Consider the following 21,898-nt stretch of genomic DNA (forward strand, 5'->3'; position numbering starts at 1 on the left):
TCTTTTCTGATTTGAAAGGCAAAAATGTTCTCTCGTCATTATATTCCTTTCATTAATAGGATGGTCAACACTTTTCATGTATTTTCTTAGCCGTTTGTTTTTTTCTTCTGTAAATTATGTTTAGGTTCTTTAGATTTTTCAAAATTGAGGTCTTAATGTTTTCCATATTGATAGAACTTCTTGTTTTAATCCTTTGTCTTATTTGTGACAATTTTCCTAGTTTATTTCCCTTCTTAAAAACAGACTTTATTCTATTTATTTATTTATTTATTTATTTATTTTTAAAGATTTATTTATTAGACCAAGAGAGATAGCCAGTGAGAGAGGGAACACAAGCAGGGGGAGTGGGAGAGGAAGAAGCAGGCTCCTAGTGGAGGAGCCTGATGTGGGGCTCGATTCCGGAACGCCAGGATCACACCCTGAGCCGAAGGCAGACGCTTAACGACTGCGCCACCCAGGCGCCCCAGACTTTATTTTTTTAGAGCAATTTTATGTTCATGGTAAAAATGAGCAGAAATTAGACTTCCCAAATACTCCCTGCCCCCACACAGGCACAGCTTCCCACACTTGTCATCCTGTACCACAGTTACACTTACTATGGCAGGTGCATTTGCATTGACACATCGTTATCACCCAAAGTCTTGTTTACATTAGGGTTCACTTTTGGTGTTGTACATTCTGTGGGTTTGGACAAATAGAAAATGACATGTACTTATCGTTGTATTACCATACAGAATAGTTTTACTGCCCTTAAAAATTCTCTGCCTGTTCATTCCCTCCCACCTTCCTAGCCCCACAGTCACTGTCTCCAGGAGCTTGCCTTTTTAAGAACATCATGTAGTTGGAATCATATAGTATGTAGCTTTTCCCAATTGCTTTCTTTCACCTACTCATGTGTACTTAAAGTTTCTTTATGTCTCTTCATGGCTTGATAACTCATATCCTCGAGTGCTACATAATATTCTGTTGTCTGGTTGTAATAATAGTTTCTTTATCCATTCACCTACTGAAGGACATCTTGATTGCTTCCAAGTTTGGGCAATTAAGAATAAAGCTGCTATAAACATCTATTTGCAGATTTCTGTGTAGACATAGTTTTCAGCTTCCTTGGGGAAATAACAAGGAGCACAATTGCTAGGTCATATGGAGAATATTTAGTTATGTAGGAAACCACTAAACTGTCTTCCAGAGTGGCTGTACCACTTTGCAGTCCCACCAGCAGTGTATGAGAGTTCCTGTTGCCTCCACATGCTCACCAGTATTTGGTGTTTTCAAAATTTTGGATTTTGGCCATTCTGATAGATGTGTTATGGTGTCTCATTGTTTTAATTTGCAATTCCTTAATGACATATGTTGAATATCTTTCCATATGTTTATTTGAAATCTCTATATCTTCTTCAGTGAAGTATCTGTTAAGGTCTTTGGCCTATATTTTAATTGGTTTGTTTTCTTAATTGTTGATTTTTAAGAGTTCCTTATAAATTTTGAATAACAGTCCTTTATCAGATGTGCCTTTTGCAAATATTTTCTCCCAGTCTGTGGTTTGTCTTCTTGTTCTCTTGACATTGTCTTTCGCAGAGTGGAAGTTTTTAATTTGAATGAAGTCCAGCTTATTAATTATTTCTTTCATGGATTGTGCCTTTGGTGTTATACCTAAAAAGTCATCACCATACCGGGTCATTTGATTTTCTCCTATGTTATCTTCTAGGGGTTTTATAGTGTTGTGTTTACATTTAGGTCTGTGATACATTTTGAATAAATTTTTGTGAAAGTATAAGGTCTATGTCCAGTTTTTTTTGTTGTTGTTGTAAACATATGCCCAGTTGTTCCAGCACCATTTATTGAAAAGACTGTCTTTGCTCCATTGTACTGCCATTGCTCCTTTGTCAAAGATCAGTTGACTGTATTTATGTGGGTCTGTAACTGGGCTCTCTATTCTGTTATATTGCTCTATTTTTCTTTTCTTTTACCAGTACCACACTGTCTTGATAACTGTTACTTTATGGCAAGTCTTGAAGTCAGATAGTGATAGTCCTCCAACTTTGTTCTTCTGTATTGAGTTGGCTATTCTCAGTCTTTTGCCTCTTACAATCTTAGAATCAGTTTGTCAAAATCCACAAAATAACTTGCTAGGCTTTTGATTGAGATTGCATAGAGTCTATAGACCAAGTTGGGAAGAACTGACATCTTGACAGTATTGAGTCTCCCTATTCATGAACATTATTTATGATTGATTTCTTTTACATTTAGTAGCTTTTATTTTTTTTCTATCGTCAGTTATGCTATTTTTACCTTTGTGATTTCTTACATCAGAAAATCCTTCCTCATCCTGAGCTCACATTAAATATTCATTTATTTCCTTTTAAAATGTGTTTTTAAGCATTTAGTCCTTATACCCATCTGGATTTTATTTTTGCTATGTGGAATGAGGTGACGGTCTAACACTCTCCCCCCAAACACATAGTTATTTTTCCTCAAACCGTTTCTTATCAAAAATAGATATGTATACAAATAATCAGCCTTCCAATTTGTTTTCTAACCCTTTTGTAGGGAATTGCATGCTTTCCCTATTTTAGAATATGGTCAGGCGGGAAGAGTGCGGAAGTGGTCAACTCTTAGTTGGTTACCCCCTGGGAAGGTCATCTACTGAACCCATTTCCCTACTAGGCATGCTTGCGGGTACCCGAGACAAACTCCTAGGTTGTGAATGATCCACCTGCATCTCCCCACCCTTCCTCAGATTCTCATGTACCCCTTGGAGAGGCATGTCCTGCTTCCCTTGGAGCGTCACTACCATATTCAGTTACCACCAGGGTGTGAGTCCCCTGAAGATGGGATGTGTGGGCGTATTGTTCCCTAGTTCTTCCCCTAGTACCTAGCTTACTGCAGGGCACAAAAATCTGAATGGACATGGGGCGCCTGGGGTGGCTCAGTCGTTGAGCGTCTGCCTTCGGCTCAGGGCGTGATCCCAGGGTCCTGGGATCGAGCCCCACATCGGGCTCCTCTGCTGGGAGCCCTTCTTCCTCTCCCACTCCCCCTGCTTGTGTTCCCTCTCTCGTTGGCTGTCTCTGTCTCTCTCAAATAAATAAATCTTTTAAAAAAAAAAATCTGAATGGACAAATGAACCACTATTACAAGTAGGAATGTGCCACGGCTCTCTGATGTGGTTTGAGATGAAATAAAGGTTGGGAACAGCTCTATGAGGTCTGTTTCAAAGAGCATTACATTCATGCAGTCACCCTGCCTTCTCCATACTGCTCCTGCTGAAGATGCTCAAGCCGTACACGGCGAACACAAGGGGAGCTTTTCCCGGGACCACTCCCTAACTCTCACCCCCAGAGATGCAGTCTGGCATGGGGATTTTTTAGTTCTTTGGTGGTTCTAAAGTACAGCCAAAGTTGAGAATCATGCTTTAAAAAGTGTGTTATTAGGTTTTATTGGTATTGTTATAAAGATTCAATTAAGTAGTTGGATTTGGGGGAGAAATGTGCATATCAAACTCCCAAAAGATCATTGGTCCTGTGTGTACATTTTATTGCTGGGAAGATTTTACCCAAAATACTCTTTTGGTGAGTATTTTGGACGTAGTTACAATAATATAGGACCTTATCTAATATGGCTGTCTCTTTTCTAGGTCAGCATGGATTCCTGGTTCATTCTTGTTCTGCTTGGCAGTAGTCTGACACGTGTAGGTGCCAACAATGCAACCACAGGTAAATTGTCATTTGATAAGGTTGGTGTTCTGAATGGAATTTTGCTTTCACATTTAATGACACATTTAATGACCTAAAATTGGAGACATGGGTGGTATTAAAGAAGGAAAAAATATTTAAGTTTTACTTAAAAGTGATGGTATAAAATAAGTGTCTTTGGAAATCTCTGAGTCCTATTGAATGATCAGCATTGCTCTGTATACAATATACTACTTTAAATAAATAGATTGTATGTTCATCCCTGAAAAATTAAAAAAAAAAAGTTGCTACTTAAGACTCCTGTGTATTGATTCTGAGGAAAAAGGTAATGAATCCATTTTTTTCCTCCCTTGAACAGGAGTCCTTTGGAGGTGGTAGAAAGGTAGAAAGGGTCCAGTGTTAGATAAGAGAGAGAGAGAGAGTGCGTGCGTGTGTGTGTGTCTGGTCTTTCATAGGTCTCCAGGTATTTGAGAGTTTGTTTGTTTGTTAATTTATTTATTTGAGAGAGAGTGAGCGGGGTGGAGGGGGAAGGATGGAGGAGCAAAGGGAGAGAGAGTCTCGAACAGACTCCCCACTAAGGGTGGAGCACGACGTGGAGCTTGATCCCAGGACCCTGAGGTCATGACCTGAGCTGAAATCAAGAGTCGGCCACTTAACCGACTGAGCCACCCTGTTTGAGAGTTTATTAACGCTTGCTGCTTTGTGTCTCATAACTTTTGAGCTATCACACTCTTCATGGGGTTTTTTCTTTCTTTTTTCTTTTCTTTTCTTTCCTTTCCTTTCCTTTTCTTTTTTCTTTTCTTTCTTTTTCGTGTTTATAGTTTCACCTTCAGTAGGCGTTACAAGATCTGTGAAAACATCGACAGCAGAATCAGTCAAAGAAGAGACCAAAGCTTCAAATCCTACTTCTTCAGTAACTTCTCTATCTGTGGCACCAACATTCAGCCCTAATCTAACTCTGGGACCCACCTATGTAACCACTGTCAATTCTTCAGACTCTGACAATGGAACCACAAGAACAGCAAGTACCGATTCTGTAGTCACTACACTTGCACCGAATGGAACGTGGCTTCCAGAGAACCAGTTCACAGATGCCAGCACTGAACCTTCGGAGGGGAATTCCAGCACTGTAGCCACCACCCCAGAAACTTTCCCTCCTTCAGGTACTGGGAATGATTTCTGTTTGTTTTTTCTTTTCCTCTTCGAGGTTGCTCACTGTTTTATTATTTTGTGTTTTCTATCCAGAAAATTTCTTGAAATAATTAAAATTGCAAACTAATGAAACTCAGATATAGAGAATTCTCAGGAATATCTGTTTAACATAGAGTTAAGAGGAAAGAAGAAATACTCTAGAGGATATCCTGCTTTGCCTGGCCATTCTGGTTAGACTGGGGAGGCTTGAGTGTTAAAGGTAGAAGAAGTAGTTTGAAAATACAAGAGAAAGGGGAGCTAATTGATGATGCAAGAGACTGTAGATGAAAGGCTGCAGAAACTGAGTAATAGGATTAGTCTTGAAAAGAAGGGACCCATGGAGACGGTGGGAAGGAGAATGGGTTTGGATGTCCATAAGAGATAGGGAATGGGAACCCTGTGGCCAGGGGTGGAGTTAGAGGAGCTCAGGGAAACAGTTAAGTTGTAGTGTCAGCTTGTTCAAGGCCTCTCAGCCCAGCCCACTTCTTTCCTTCAGTCCATCAGTGGTTGAATGGGAAGTGGCACCGAAGATAGAATCAGCCCTGGGTCAGAGACCAGGTGGGCGGAGCAAGTTTCTGACCCCTTGGAACCTCAGGGTCCTGGTCTGTAAAAGAGGGGGGGGTCCCTCAGAGGGCCGCTGTGAGGAGTAGAGGAAATTGTTCTCTGACAGCTGTGTAACTGTCATTCCTTTTCTAGCAAAAATCACTGTTCCCTCTTCCGTGGTCTCATCCCCTTGGCTCATATTTCTTCCCTGTTAGATGGTGAGGACCCCTAGATTAGTATCACATCTCGCTAATGGGGAGCATTCAGAAAGTATTTGCTGAATTGAATCTCATTTAGCTACTACAGGTGACCGCTTTTAGCTGGACTGTACAACCCAGACGCTGCACCTGCCTGCTTTAATCCCATATTTTTCTGCTATAAATGGTATACAGCATTTGCAATTAAGAGCACAGTCTACTGAGCCACACTACTGGGTTTGAATCCCATCTCTGCCATACACTGGCTGTGTGACCATAGGCAAGTTTATTTAACCTCTGTACCTCAGATTCTTCATCTATAAAATCAGAACGAGTGATAGTAATAATACTTACCTCATAGAGGAATATCAGAATGAAATGGGTTGATACAGATAAAGCATTTACAGTGCACGCCTGCACGTGGCAAGCAAGTGGTGGGCGTTGTACTGAGAGTTTTATAGAGTAATCCTATGAAGTATCCTATGAATCCGCTGAAGTTGGTTCTGTTTTATGTTTTGCAGGTGGAGGAGGTTTACAATGATGAAACTGTAACTTAGGGAGTATTTTTCAAAGTACAGGTCATGACCAATTCATGAAATCAGTTTAGCGGGCTATCATGTTTTGTTTTGTTTTAAATGGGTGGTCCTGTTCCATTTCTATTCTTTTTGTGTTCCATATATTATTTTGTGAAACTTTTGTTTCAGTTATACAGAAACACATACTAACAGTGTAGAATGTATTTCTTGCTGTGAGTTATGGCCATTACTTCAGGAGGGAAGACAGAATAACTTGTACAAGCTGGATTAATCAGTGGGAAAGGTGAGACAGTAGCCCAGGCCTGACTTTGTATCCTGTGTTCTTCACTTCTGTTGTGTACCGTCTTCATTTACCAGTTCTGTGACATGACCGTGGATAATTAGAGATCTTTAATAAATGCTTAATGTAAGACTTTAGAGGTTAAATGATTTGTCTTAGATCTCAGGGCTGTCAAGTGGCAAGTTAAGCCTATTTCTTATTTTTGCGGTCTTTGCACGCTGCTGTTAGGGAACTGAGTTTCCATTATCTGACTTCGGTCTAAATTATGCCATAACTTAGAAGCCGGTTATTGTACAGTTAACACATTTCAGGGGAGACTGAGACTACATTTCATTGGTGACTTTTTCGAGATCAGTAAAACACAAGGAAACCTTTATGGTACATTAGGATGTCAAAACCTGAACCCCCCCACCCCGTCCTCTTCATCACTACTATCTCACCCATCCTCCTATAATCGTTACATCATAAGTTTTGGTTAAATAAGTATTTGATGTTTTATATTATTATAAATGTAATGTTATTCCCCGCTGAGCTAGAAGTATAATGTGATGATTTTTCTTTTCTTGTACAATTTTTTCCTGGATTTTATAATTACCTTATAGTTCTTTTTTTTTTTTAAGACTTTTAAAGATTTTATTTGTTAGGAAAAAAGAGCATGCTGTGCACACACAAGTGGAGGGAGGGGCAGAGGGAGAGAGTCTTCCAGCAGACTCCCCACTGAACATGGAGCCCATCATGGGGCTCAGTCTCACGACCCGTGAGATCATGATCTGAACTGAAACCAAGAGTTGGCCATTTAACCGACTTAGCCACCCAAGTGCCCCAGTTGCCTTATATTTCTGTTTTAGTTTTCTTTTTTCCTGTTACTAGCCAATTCTTCTCATACTTTCCATAGCCTCTCAGTACAGTCTTCAGTAAAGTAAGATCTGTAAGGTAATCTGTTATTTATTTTTTCCTAGAGATCTTCCTCCTGAGTTGTCCGTTGTTTTACTCAAGTCTAGGCTTGATCATCAGGGCTGCTGCCCAGGTGTTGATGTGGGATTTCCCTTCTCTATTATGTTGGAAATTCCCTTTGCTTCCTGACTTCTATATTGACCTCTTTCTTGGATTACCCCATCATTTGGTAAACGTATCTTCCAGTAGCTTCCTAAGATAGGGGTCCGTGGGAGGTACATTGCACGAGGCCTTACATGTCTAAAAATGTCTGTAGGGCTATGTATAGAATTTGAGGATGTATTTTTTTTCTCCAGAATGTTGAAAGCATTGCCCTGACTCCTAATTCCCAGGCTTGGAGGATTCTATTGCTATCCTGATTCTTAATCACACTTTGGTGTGTTTTGAAAGATCTTTTCTTTATCATTAGTGTCGTGAAGTTTCATGGCAATGTGTCTTGATGCGGGTCTTTTTCATTCATTATGCTGGATATTTGATAGGACCTTTAGAGCCTTGGTTCTTTGATTCTGGAACTTTTTGGTTCTTCAGTTTGGGAAATTTTTCTTAAATTTGGAAATTTTCTTCCATTGTCCATTTTCTCCGTTTTCTTCTTCTAAAACTCTTATTATTTGGATATTGGACATGTCCTAGATTAATTCTTTATTTTAAATTTTTCTCTCCTTTTGACCTTTGCTTTGAGTCTCTGTTTTCTCCTTTTATATATGTATATTTACATATATATATTCCTTTTCTTATAACACAAATGATACAGATACGTATTGTGTATATTTCTGCACATTACTTTTTTTCGTTAGGCTGTCGTACTTGTTCTGTATTACAGTAAAGAGCTGCTTCATTGTATGGTTATACCTTAATGTATTTATCCAGTCTTCTCTATCAGTATACTTTAAGGTTGTTTTCAGTACAATTTGTCATTTCAAGCATATATGAGAATATTGGTAGGATAAATTGTTTTTAAGTATCCATTTGTAAACTGGTGGATATTGCCAGATTTTCCTCTGTTGGGAAATTTATTCCTATAAACAGTGTGTCAAAGTGCCTGTTTTCCTCTGCTGTCTTCAGTGCAGTAAATTATCAAACTTCTGGATCTGTGCCAGTCTGACAGGTGAAAATTAGCATCTCAGTGTAGCTTTAATTTGCATTTTACTGGGGTGCCTGGGTGGCTAAGCGGTTAAGCGTCTGCCTTCCGCTCAGGGCATGATCCCGGCATTATGGGATCGAGCCCCACATCAGGCTCTTCCGCTATGAGCCTGCTTCTTCCTCTCCCACTCCCCCCTGCTTGTGTTCCCTCTCTCGCTGGCTGTCTCTATCTCTGTCAAAAATAAATAAAATCTTTTAAAAAATAATAATAATAATTTGCATTTTACTGAGTGAGGTTGAGCATCTTTCCATATTTGGAAAGATCACTTGTATTTCTTTTTCTAAGAACTCTGTTGGTATCCTTTGCGCGGTTTTCCTATTAGAATGTCAGGTTTTTCTGACTCATTTACAGAAAGATCTTTAATGTTAGGTAAACGAACTTTTGCCTGCCGATGATAAAGTTGCAAATATTTTTCCCCAGTTGCTCATCTAGCTTTTCTTCATTGCAGAAACTATCATAAGCAATTCAAAATATTTTTTAATTAAAAAAATTAATCAGTTTAACTAAATGCTTTCTCGGTATTAGATCATATATAGGAAGGCTTTTTTTTTTTTTTTTTTTTTTAAAGACTTACTTTAGAGAGAACACAAGTGGAAGGGGCAGAGGGAGCCGGAGAGAGAATCTCAAGATGACTCTGCACAGAACCCATGGTGGGGCTTGATCCCAGGACCCTGAGATCATGACCTGAGCCAAAACCCAGAGCCTGACACTTAACTGACTGCGCCACCCAGGCACCCCTAGGAAGGCTTTTCTTAGTCCAGTATTACAAAATTATTTTCCTTACAATTTCTTCTAGCCTTACGGTTTCTTTCTTCTGTATATGTATGTGCATGTGGGTATGTGTTTAAATCTTTGATCCATCTGGAATTTATTCTGATGTGAAGTGTGAGCTATGGATCTGTTTTTTTCTCAAATGGTTAACGACTTATCCCAATAGCTTTTAATGCATATCTATATTTTTCTTCACTGATAAGAAATGCTACCTTATCAGATACTTAATTCTGATATGTATTAAGGTTCCCATATGTATCTGAGTTCTGTTTCTTGGCATTTGTGTTTTCTGTTAATCATTTTCTCTGTCTGTATCAGAACCCCACTGTTTTAAATAATTGTAACTGTAAAATAGTCAATATTTGATAAGGTTAGTCATCCCTTATTAGTCTTATTTTTCAGAATTTTGCTAGCAATTCTTGATTATTTTTTATGGATGTTATAATCAACTTACATAGCAGGAGAGAAGTTTTTATTGATCATGTCACATTTATAGATTAATAGGGGCGATTTACATCTTTAAGTCTGTCCTTTTTATTATTATTAAAGATTATTATTAAAGAAACAGAGTACAAGCAGGGGGAACAGCAGAGGGAGAGGGAGAAGCAGGCTGTCCACTGAGCAGGGAGCCTGATGTGGGGCTTGATCCCAGGTCCCTGGGATCATGACCTGACCCGAAGGTAGACGTTTAACCAGCTGAGCCACCCAGGCGCCCCATGTTTAAGTCTTTCTGTCCGAGAATTCAGTGTATTCCATTTGCTTAAGTCTTACTTTGTATTTCTTGGAAGTGTTAAAGTTTTTGCCATTGATGTTGCACATGTTTTGTTCAGCTTATTTCTAGATATTTCAGAGGTTTCCTTTTTGTTATTTTGGTGTTTTGTTTGTTGCTAGTATAAATGGAGTGTTTTCTTCCACTGTGTCTTCTAACTGGCTGCTGTTGGGACTATGAAGGCTATTGACCTTTTTTTTTTTTTTTTTTGAGATATAATTGATCTAGATCATTATTTTAGTTTTGGGTGTACTACATAAAGCTATTGACTTTGTAGGTATATTTTATCCTGGTCATCTTAATAAATTTCCTCAGTGTTTGACATAATTTTTTTCGATTATCATAAATCTTCAAACCCGTCTCTTACTTTTTCTCTTTAAATGAATTGGTGAATACCTTCAGAATAATACTAGGACGCAGTGTCTTGCACCTGACTCTCGGAGGATGTTCTTAGTGGTTTTCCATTAACCATGGTGCTGACTCTTGGGTTGAGGTAAACATTTATCATGTTTAGGTTTTATTAATTTATTCCTGCTTTAAAGAGCATACACGTCAAGAATGGGTGTTAAATTTTGCCAGTTGTCTGTTCAGCATCAATGAGCAAGATTGTTATGATTTTTTCTTTTTGTAATATGCTATGGTGAGTCATTTTAACTTTGAACTATTTACATTTCTGCGAAAACACCCTACTTTGGTTGTGTTGTATTTTCCGTGAATGAACTGTAGCAATTTGTTTGATACTACTGTATTTGGGGTTTTCCATTGACATTTGTAAGTTATTTCTAAATTAAATTGGTCTGAGTGTTTCCTTTATATGTGTGCTTTTTTTTAATGTATGTGTGCTATTTTTGATAGGTTTTATTTTTTTAAAGATTTTATTTATTTATTTGACAGAGACAGCCAGCGAGAGAGGGAACACAGGCAGGGGGACTGGGAGAGGAAGAAGCAGGCTTCCAGCGGAGGAGCCTGATGTGGGGCTCGATCCCAGAACGCCGGGATCACGCCCTGAGACGAAGGCAGCCGCTCAACGACTGCGCCACCCAGGCGCCCCTTGATAGGTTTTAGTTGTCAGTGTTTTGTTTTGCTTCACAGAAAAATGAACTTAGAAAACTATGCAACTCATTCATGTTTTCAAAATTACTTGAATGGATTTAAGGAAAAGTCATCTCTTAAGATTAATTTCCTACATAGCTGTTAATATTTGTTATATATTTATGTCCATTTTCATGCTTGAGTTGGGTAAGCATTTATATATTTCACAGTTTTTTTCTTCCGAAGAGTCTGCTGTTGTATATTTATTAGTTCTACCATTTTTCAGTTTTTATTTCATTAATTTCTTTTTTATTCTTACTCTTCCTTTCTACTTTTCTTAGATTTATTTTGTGCTTTTTCTTTCTTCCTGAATTGAATGGTTAACTTGTTTTTATTTTCATTCTTCCCAGTTAATTAGTTTTTTTGATGCTATGAATTTTTATAAGCACAGCTTTAGCCATATCCCTTAAGTGTTCTAATAGGCAGTTGTATTAGTTACGGTGCAGCCTAAACTACTCTGATAAAGACCAAAATTCAGTGACTTAAGTAGACAAAAGTATCTTTCTCTCCCCTCTCACATTCCAGAGCTAGACAGAAGGGCTTTGCCTCATCAAGGACTGAGTTGTTTGGTTTTTTTTAAGGAAGTAGGGGCAGAAGGAGAGAGAAAATCTTTTTTTTTTTTAATTTATTTATGCATGAAAGAGAGAGAGCAGGAGGAGGAGCAGAGGGAGAGGGACAAGCAGACTCCACGCTGAGTGCAGAGCCCAACTTGGGCTGAAACCAAGAGTCAGATGTTTAACCGACTGAGCCACCCAGGCACCCCGAGAGAAAGAGAGAGAGAGAATCTTAAGCAGGCTCCACAGCGGAGCCCGATGAGGGGCTCTATCTCACAACCCTGAGATCATGACCTGAGCCAAGATCAGGAATCGGCCAGTTAATCGACTGAACCACCCAGGTGCCCCCAAGTTCTTTTTTTCTTACCAGTTCTGCCGTCCTAACAAAATTGCCATCATCTGCTTGGTCAGAAATAGCTCTCATCATTAGGTTCTGGTTCCAGCCCCTGGGAAGGAGGAACAGAGGAAATGGGGACAATTTCTTTTCCAAAGGCTGTGATCCATAAGTTACCCTTATCACTTTTGCTTACATCCCATTGCCTAGAATTCTTCATATAACTATATTTGGCACAAAGGAGTCTTAGAAATACTGTCTCTAGCCAGACAGCTTTGTGCTCAGCTAAAGCAAAACAAAACAAAACAGGGTTTCTGTACCAAGAGCAAGAAGAAGAGGCTATTACTGGGGGAGAGTTGGTGGATTCTGCCACAGGAGTGATTTTATTATTTTTTAGGTATTTTACAGTTTGGCTTTTCTTTTAATTTTCAGAGGTTTTCTTTGTTAATTTCTAGTTTTGCGTCAAGATAAAAGAATATTGTCTGTGTTATTTCTGTAATGGGGAATAATTTATAAGGGCTTGTGGCTATTCCACAAGCCTTTGGAAAAGTTTTGTCTGTTAATATATAGAATTTGGTCTACACTGGTTAGATTTTTTTTTTTTTCATACTGGTTATATTACCTATTACCGTTTAGGTCTTATAATTTATATCCTTAATTTAATTTTGTGCTATTGCATTTTAATGGCCTAAAAGACATAAAGACCTCTAATACTATTGTTTTTGTATTTCTTTTTGTATTCTTGTACTTTTTATGAAGATTGATGTTGTGTGGTTTTTACACTCCGAGAGAAGGACAAATCACTGATTAAAGTTTAGTGAGTCTGGGCAATCTTGTTTTCCCATTTGGTGGAGAGTACCTCATTCTAGCTCCAACATACATAAAGAAGAAAGTATCTGTTTTCCTGGAGCTTATTTTGTCTTAACTTAGGTTGAATTGTAATGTTTTTCTTTAATTTGAGAGTGAATGCTTCTGTTTCTCACTTATTACACAGGTAATTCTGACTCGAAGGACAGAAGAGGTGAGCCACTCACCTTATGTCTGTTGTCCCCTTTATAGTGTACAGTATTCATCATGTTTGCTCACAGTCTGTGGTAACCTTGTGCGTCTGTGTGGTTTTGTGTTTACTTTCCCTTGTTTCCATATTAACCTTGTAGAGAAGAGTAACAGAAACAAATATTCACTTTTTAAATACAGATTATGGATTCTAACATTTATGATGTCTTTTAACAAGTAATAAAACAGCTTTATCATGTCACCTTGCTAATATCATCCTTTGGTGATATTAAGCCATAATTTCTACACCATAGTTAATTCCTAATGTCTAGTCAATAATTGCCTATAAACATCCTAACTTTTTGTGTTGTCTTCCCTAGTCTATAAAGTGTCGACCCTTTGTCATTTTATATGGATTTTATGGGTTTTCACCTCTCTAGCATAACGTCCCTATGGCCAGAGATGCTGTGTCAGTGGTCTAAGCAGTACTTCCAAATCCCTGGTCACCAGAGAACAGAATGCGTGGGTACTTACGTGTAGTGCACATTTTGCTTAGCACAATAGTAAGGCTACCATCAGAGGGCGTAAGAGAAAGATCATTCAGAAGTCTAAGAAATGATCATTGCGTTTGAGTTTGGGAAATGTTAATCTGTGAACCAGTGTTTCTCCTGTGATTTCTTATTTTATTAAATGAGCTTTCTGAGGCTTTATTTTTTCTTATTCCACTATTTAACCATGCACAGTTTTTCCTGAATAATTAATAGAACATTTGAAGGCTTATGAATTCCCACCAAGTAAGGGAGCATTTGAATCAGAAAAGTAGATACTTTAATCCTTTATGTGTTGTCCATCTGCCACTGTATTTTGTGAGGATTAGTGAGGTGTTATTCTGTGCACAGATTTCTTGTGATTTTCCAGCTCTCACTTTCTTAAACTCAGGAACTAGATTCTATCAAGTAGTGTCTTTGCTATTCACATTTGCTTACTAGATTCTCACTACCAAATGTAGACTTAATAGATTTATATTGCAATAGATAACTTATTTGCTCTCTAAAACTCCTCTTTTAACCAGTCTTAAAGTCAGAAGTCAAAGTGGTATAAGCTTTAAGATTAAACATATAATCTCTGCTTTCTTCCTCTACATAGTGTGTATTTTCTTAACATTCAGCCTTTTCTTGCCCCAATATTATCCGTTTTACCTAGTTAGCTAACATGGATTTGAGTAGTTCCAATATTGTGATTAAAAGAAAATGAAATTACCTTAATTATCTAGAGTATTGCTAATCGTGACATACTATTAATACATATTAGCATATATATCTTTCAAGTTAAAAAAAATTTCTGTAATTGCTTTTGACCAAACAGGAAAATGAAGAGATGTACAGATTCTCAGCAATATCTAAAGCTCCAAATGTAATGACATTTTTACCAGAGCAGATCTTTAGAAGTATTTCTATAAATTTTGATATCATATTCTAATTTTAAAACCAAATGCTTTCGGGGTGCCTGGGTGGCGCAGTCGTTAAGCATCTGCCTTCGGCTCAGGGCATGATCCCGGCGTTATGGGATTGAGCCCCACTATGAGCCTGCTTCTTCCTCTCCCACTCCCCCTGCTTGTGTTCCCTCTCTCGCTGGCTGTCTCTCTCTGTTAAATAAATTAATTTAAAAAATCTTTTTAAAAAAAACAACCAAATGCTTTCTGAGAAACGAGGCAGATTATTTTAAAATATTTGCATCATATGGGGCGCCTGGGTGGCACAGCGGTTAAGCGTCTGCCTTCGGCTCAGGGCGTGATCCCGGTGTTATGGGATCGAGCCCCACATCAGGCTCCTCTGCTATGAGCCTGCTTCTTCCTCTCCCACTCCCCCTGCTTGTGTTCCCTCTCTCGCTATCTGTCTCTATCTCTTGTCAAATAAATAAAATCTTTTTAAAAAATAAAAATAAATAAAATATTTGCATCATAATGGGTTTGCTAAGCAAAGTATGTCTTATGCAGATGAATTAAATTATAAATTTTTCCGCACTGGTCTCTGGGATGCTTTTGAATAGCAATGGCTGGTGTTTTAATTGTCAAAACAGAAAGCAATAAAAAGAGATGAAGGGAGACAGGCAACTTTGCTTCCTTTCTTTTGAAGTCTAAGAAACTGGTTATTTTCTCATGTGTAATATTTTTTAAATATATCCCACGTTATTCAGTAGAACTAGCTTTTTTTCTAATTGTGGTAAAATATACATCATATGAAATTTTCCATTTTTACTGTATAGTTCAGTGAAATTAAGATATTGTTGTGCAGCTATCACCACCATCCACCTCCAGAACTTTATCATCCCAACCTAAACTAAACACTAAACAGTAACTCCCCATTTCTGCCTTCTCCCACCCCCTGGTAATCGCTATTCTACTTTCTGTCTGTATACATTTGTCTATCCTAGCTACCTAATTTAAGAGGAATCACAACAATACTTTTCCTTTTGTAACCAGCTTTTCTTTTAAAGCATTTTTACTGTTGTTAATTTGGGTGATTTGTGTAATATATGGTAATTCATTAAATCCGCTTCTGGCATTATCTCCTGAGTACCTCTTCCCCATGAAGTCAGTGGTCATGAGTGCACTCTCCAGTTATTCTTTAGTCTTCACTAATTTTACATCTCGGTTTTATTAGTTTTGTTCTAGAGAGAAGAGACTCTGAGATGGCAAGTTTACTGGAGGGTACTTTCTCTCCCTACAGCACCTGCAAAGCACTGAAGGCAGTAGTATTGAGGAGAGAGAGGGCATGAGATGCCACGTGATCAGAGCAAAGGCAGCGAAGGCCTTAGTCAATCCTGCAGGAAGCTCTGGAGCTGGAATGGGGGTGGCAGGGGCTTTCCCCTGGGCCAGCCTACTCTCTTAGGGCAAGGGCAGTTTCTGGGAAAGGACTTGCTGAGAACTGTTAGCCACTAACCCTCTCAGCAGCTAGGAGAATGGGTTCTTTGGTCTTGAAGGGGAATCCGTAATATCTACTTCCCGTTCTCATGAAGTTTGAGCAGGATAGTGATGCATGCTCTCATTCATCTATTTAGAGGTTTTCCTGTGTAAGAAAATGCTATTGAGGGGCGCCTGGGTGGCACAGCGGTTAAGCGTCTGCCTTCGGCTCAGGGTGTGATCCCGGCGTTGTGGGATTGAGCCCCACCCACATCAGGCTCCTCCTGCTATGAGCCTGCTTCTTCCTCTCCCACTCCCCCTGCTTGTGTTCCCTCTCTCTCTGGCTGTCTCTATCTCTGTCAAATAAATAAATAAAATCTTTAAAAAAAAAAAAGAAAAAAAAAAAGAACTTGGTAGACAGGGGCGCCTGGGTGGCACAGCGGTTAAGCATCTGCCTTCGGTTCAGGGCGTGATCCCAGCGTTATGGGATCGAGCCCCACATCAGGCTCCTCCGCTATGAGCCTGCTTCTTCCTCTCCCACTCCCCCTGCTTGTGTTTCCTCTCTCGCTGGCTGTCTCTATCTCTGTCGAATAAATAAATAAATAAATAAGTAAGTAAGTAAGTAATAAGTAAGAACTTGGTAGACAGTGGCACCATTGACTTTGGTGGTGGTATTTTAGATGTGCAGTCATACATAATTCTGATTCTTGTTTCTCTATAGGGAACCTTTTTTCTTCTGCTAGAAGTTTTGAAGGGTGGCTTCTGGTTGGTTGATTTCAACCCAGAGTTTCAAGAGCTTTGTCAGGGTATATCTAGGTAAAGCTCCTTTTTTAATATCACCACTCAAACCTTATGGTCCCTTTTGGCCTGCTAACTAAGAAAACTTTCTCATATAATTCCTTTCCCGCCTTCCTTACTGTTTTCTTCTTTGGGAACTCCTTGAGCTAGTATTTGAACAGCTCCTAGAACTCTTAGATCTGTCCAGCTTGTCTCTTTACTGTTAACACTTTCCATCTCACTCTTACTGCTCTGTGTTCTGGGAACTTTCATGGTATGGTCTTTCACATTACGAATTTGTTTTTCTGTTTCATCTTTTCTCCTTTTCAACCTTTCTGTTGAGATTGTTTCTCCCCCAATCATGTTTTAGTTTCTAAGAACTTTCTTAATTCCCATACTGCTCCTTTTTTCCCAATTTTTTTTATTATAGTTAAGTACACATAACAAAATTTACTGTTTTAACCTCTTCTAAGTGTACAGTTCACTGGCATTGAGTTCACTGACATTGTTTTGCGGTCGTCTCTACCATCCATCTCCATAATTCTTTTCATCTTGTAGAATTTGAAGCTCCCTGCCCATTAAACTCTAACTCCTCATTCCTCCCTCCCTCCAGCCCCTTGCAACCACCATTCTACTTTCTGACTCTCTGAATTTCACTACGTAGGCACTTCACGTAAGTGGAATCATATAGTATTTGTCTTTGTGTGACTGGCTTATTCACTTTGTATGAGGTCTTCAAGGGTCATCCATGTTGTAGCATATGTTAGACTTTCTTCCTTTTTAAGGCTGAAAATATTCCATTGTGTGTGTATACAACATTTTGCTTGTCTGTTCATCCAGCAATGGACATTTGGTTGCTTCTGCATTTTGGCTATTGTGACTAATGCTGCCACTAACATGGGTGTACAAATATCTCTTCGAGACCCTGCTTTCAGTTTTGGGGCATGTACCCAGAAGTGGAATTGCTGGATAATACGGTAATTCTATTTTAATATTTTGTGAAACCACCATACTACTTCCATAGCAGCTGTACCATTTTTACATTTCCACTAAAAATCCACAAGGGTTCTAGTTCCTCCACATCCTGGCCAACACCTGTTATTTTCTGGGGTTTTTTGTTTGTTTTTGTTTTTGTTTTTGTTTTTGTTTTGATAGTAGCAGTCCCTGATAGGTGTGAGATTGCTTCTTGTTTGGTAGTGGCTTTTTAAAAAATCAATGCTGTCTTCTTGTACAAATTATAATATATTTTCTTTTTCTTTTTTAATTTTTTTTAAAGATTTTTTTTTTAATTTATTTATTTGACAGAGATAGAGACAGCCAGCGAGAGAGGGAACACAAGCAGGGGGAGTGGGAGAGGAAGAAGCAGGCTCATAGCGGAAAAGCCTGATGTGGGGCTTGGTCCCGTAACGCCGGGATCACGCCCTGAGCCGAAGGCAGATGCTTAACCGCTGTGCCACCCAGGCGCCCCCTCTTTTTTAATTTTTAATTTTTTTTAAGACTTTATTTATTTATTTTACAGCGAGAGAGACAGCCAGCAAGAGAGGGAACACAAGCAGGGGGAGTGGAAGAGGAAGAAGCAGGCTCTCAGCAGAGCATGGAGCCTGATGTGGGGCTCGATCCCAGGACCCTGGGATCACGCCTGAGCCGAGGGCAGACGCTTAACTACTGAGCCACCCAGGCGCCCCTAATTTTTAATTTTTCTAAAGATTTCATTTATTTGAGAGAGAATGTGTCTGCGCATGAATGGGGGGGCAGAGGGAGAGAGAGGAGCAGACTCCCCGCTGAGCGGGGAGATCAGTGCAGGGCTCAGGCTTGATCCCAGCATCCTGGGTTCATGACCTGAGCTTACGGCACTTAACCAACTGAGCCACCAAGGTGCCCCTGCAGTATGTTTTTAACGATTTATTCTATTTCTTGTATTACATCTATTTCCCAGGACTGCCATTTGCTGTCCCTGGTATTTGTGAAGGTCTCCTGTAAAGATGCAGTGAGTTTTGCTCTGGAGCATTGAGTGGATTAGAATGTGTTCACAGGAGGTATCCCTTTGGGTGCTCACCGTAGGTATCCCTTTGGGAGGAGAAACAAGAACACATGCTCAACTAGGGATTTGGTCATGGTTTGGGAAGCTGGGTATCGTTATCCTCTAGGTGGAGCTGCCTTCCTTTCTTTTTTCCCCTTAATTCATGTCTTGTGGCCTACCCACCCTTGTCCTTTCTGTCATGAGGGCTGACCCAGGAAACTGTCTTTGGGCGGAGTGTACCAAGCAATCATGTGCAATGTAAAGACCCTCTCTGTATGCTAATTCTAACCAAATTGGAAAAGACATGTATGAGACAGGGGTATTTAAATAATAACTGAATATTAAATCATGTTAAGGAATTAGTGTTGCTTTATAGGTACTATGATTATATTAAGAATCCTTATCTCTTAGTGTTACATATTGAAGTAATTACAGTTGAAATGATCTGTCTCAGCTTTGCTTTAAAATAATCCAGTGGAGGGGCACCTGGGTGGCTCAGTCGGTTGAGCCTCTGCCTTCAGCTCCGGTCATGATTCCAGGATCCTGGGATCAAGCCCCGCAGCGGGCTCCCTGCTCAGTGGAGAGTCTGCTTCTCCTTCTGCCTCTGCCTCTCTCCCCAGCTTGTGATTGCTCTCATTCACTCTCAAATACATAAACAAAATCTTTAAAGTACATAAAATAAATAAAATAATCCAGTGGAGTGGGTATGGACGAGTGGTTCTCAACTCAGGATTGTTTTCCTTCCGGAGGACATTTGGCAATGTCTGCAGATGACTTTGGTCATCACAATTGAGGTTTTCTACTGGCACCTAGTAGGTAGAGGCTAGGGATGTTCTTAACCATTTTACAGTGCACCTGACAGCCCCTTACAGTGGACAGTTATCTGGCCCAAAATGTCATTATCATGAGGTCGAAAAACTCTGGTAGAGATGAAAATCATGTAAGTGCTAACATTGAAGTGGTAATACACAGGGATGCGTTGTAGTGTTCTCTTTACACGTATGTGAGTTTGCAAGTTTTCCATAATACAGAGTTTAAAAATATATGTATAACTTATATTGGAGGGGGAAAAAGCCATCAGCACTCTCTGACAAATTCTTCCTTCTCTGTAGGGTGCTGTTTTCCCAGCTGAGTCTGGATGGGGCACCACAGCTTGTTACCTAGTCTGTGGATGTGCTGGCCCTGCATTGACAAACCTTTGGTTACATACCATCCTGCTACCCCAAGGCCCACTCTCATCCCCAGGCCTGGTTGACTCTAAGCTTGAGGTGTTTCCAGGCCCAGACCAGTTGAACTAGCACCCACCTTTTAACTGGAGGCTCTTTGGCTCTGATTGATCTCTGCGGCAGTCCAGTCCCTGTTTCAGGCCTACTAATGCCACTCTTTGTTGCTTTCCAGATATGCTTTTCATCCATTAGTATTTTCATATTTCTTCTAGCATTTCAGTGTACTTTTGGGAAGAGAAAGAAGTAAAATTAGATTCAGTTCACTAATTGAGCCTGATGTCTCTAACTTCCTTCTTCTAATGCCAGGTGTACACCCCTTTGTGATTGGCATTTAACAAAGACATATTTAGTGATAGATTATTAATCTAGTATTTGTTTAGTGCCAAATGTGTGAGAAACTCTGGGTTTTAGGTATATGGTGAGAAACAAAGCAGATATGTAATTTTTGCCCTTGTGGAATTTATGGTGTAAAGGAGGGACACTCATTAATCAACTGTACTCAAATAAATACATAATTACAAAGTGTGGGAGGTATTATCAAGGGCAATAACTGCCTTGTGAGCATAACAAGGAAGATAATAGCTAATACTGACTGTACTCGCCGTCACATAATGTGTGCTGCTTACTGCACCAAGAACTTTGCATGGGTGATCTCATTTAATTTTCACATGACTTATTTTAGCATTAAAGGAAAGTAAAACTTAGGATCAAAGTTAGTTTTAGGAAGTCAGAAGAGACCTCTTTAAGAAGAGTAACACTTGAAATGAGAACTGAATGACTCGGAGGTAGCCAGGCAAAGAATGGAGGGAGGCTATGTAAGACAGGAAGGAATAACATGTTTGAAGGCCTAAGTAAGGAAGGAACTCAGCATGCAGGGTGCCAGTGGCCGAAGGGAGTGAGCAAGGAGAGCGTAGTAGGAGATAGGGTGAGCAGGGGCTGTGGGGGAGGTCGTTCTAGGCTGGGGTAAGGGTGTTAGATTTCATTCTGAAGGCATGGGAAACCAAAAGGTTTTATAAGAGAGGAACATGATCTGGCTCGCTTTCTTAGAGACCACTCTGTCTGCTTTGTGGAGAATGGATTGGCAGTGAACAGAGGCTCACTATGATCCAGTTGAGAGAGAATACAGATTGAGACTACAATAATGGCAACAGAATGGAAAAAGGCAGACAAATTGGAGGCATTGATTTTAGCCCTAAAACATATTACTTGCAGCTGGGTTGGATATAGATGATAAGTAAGGAAATCAAGGGGATATCCACATTTCTTCCTTGAGCAGCAGGGTGGATGTCAGTGTTCACTACTGAATGGTGAGGGGAAGGCTTTAGACACAGAAGGTTTGCGTTGCCTGTGAAATTTAAGTGGGGTGGTATATAGGCTCAAAAGAGAGGTCTGACCAAGCAGTGCAAATGTGGGAATTGCTAGTGTATCATTTGCGTTTACAGCCATTTGTCTAATCAGATCAGCTAGATAGAGCGCAGAGAAGAGTGCTAGGGATGGAGCCCCAAGGAAGTCAGACACACTTCGAGACCTGGTGTTAGAAGAACAGGTAGCAAGGTTAAAATGAAATGGAGCAGCCAAGAGATAGAAAGCAAATCAGAAGTGTGCTTTGTTGTGGAAACCAAGAGACGAAAGCTTTTCAAAGAGGAGAGAGTCGTTAGCCAGTGTGAATGCTCATTTTCAGATGAGCGCCACATACCAGGGTGTGTTTGAAATTTGCCATCAACAAAGAAGCATGTTGGGCTGCCTGGGTGGCTCAGTTAAGTGTCTGCCTTTGGCTCAGTTCATGATCCTGGGGTCCTGGGATCGAGCCGCACACGGGCTCCCTGCTCAGCAGAGAGCCTGTTGCTCTCTCTCCCTCTGCTGCCCCGCTGCTGTGTGCTCGCTTGTTCTCTGTCAAATAAATAAATAAAATCTTAAAAAAAA

General features: G+C 39.7%; 1 protein-coding gene across 5 annotated transcripts in view; it reads left to right on the top strand.

Moving 5' to 3' along the window:
• PTPRA (protein tyrosine phosphatase receptor type A) overlaps positions 1–21,898 on the top strand; it is a 92,741-nt gene that overhangs the window by 23,809 nt on the left and 47,034 nt on the right. For 4 of the 5 annotated variants that reach the window (XM_034641858.1, XM_034641859.1, XM_002918774.4 and 1 more), the window contains 3 exons: positions 3,635–3,713; positions 4,514–4,855; positions 13,049–13,075. In XM_034641858.1, the coding sequence (XP_034497749.1) occupies positions 3,641–3,713; positions 4,514–4,855; positions 13,049–13,075 (442 nt within the window). In that variant the 5' untranslated portion in view covers positions 3,635–3,640. The remainder of the gene's footprint in view (positions 1–3,634; positions 3,714–4,513; positions 4,856–13,048; positions 13,076–21,898) is intronic. The other variant, XM_002918775.4, reaches the window with a different exon arrangement.

This window comes from Ailuropoda melanoleuca, chromosome 13 (assembly GCF_002007445.2).
Source record: "Ailuropoda melanoleuca isolate Jingjing chromosome 13, ASM200744v2, whole genome shotgun sequence".
Taxonomy (NCBI): domain Eukaryota; kingdom Metazoa; phylum Chordata; class Mammalia; order Carnivora; family Ursidae; genus Ailuropoda; species Ailuropoda melanoleuca.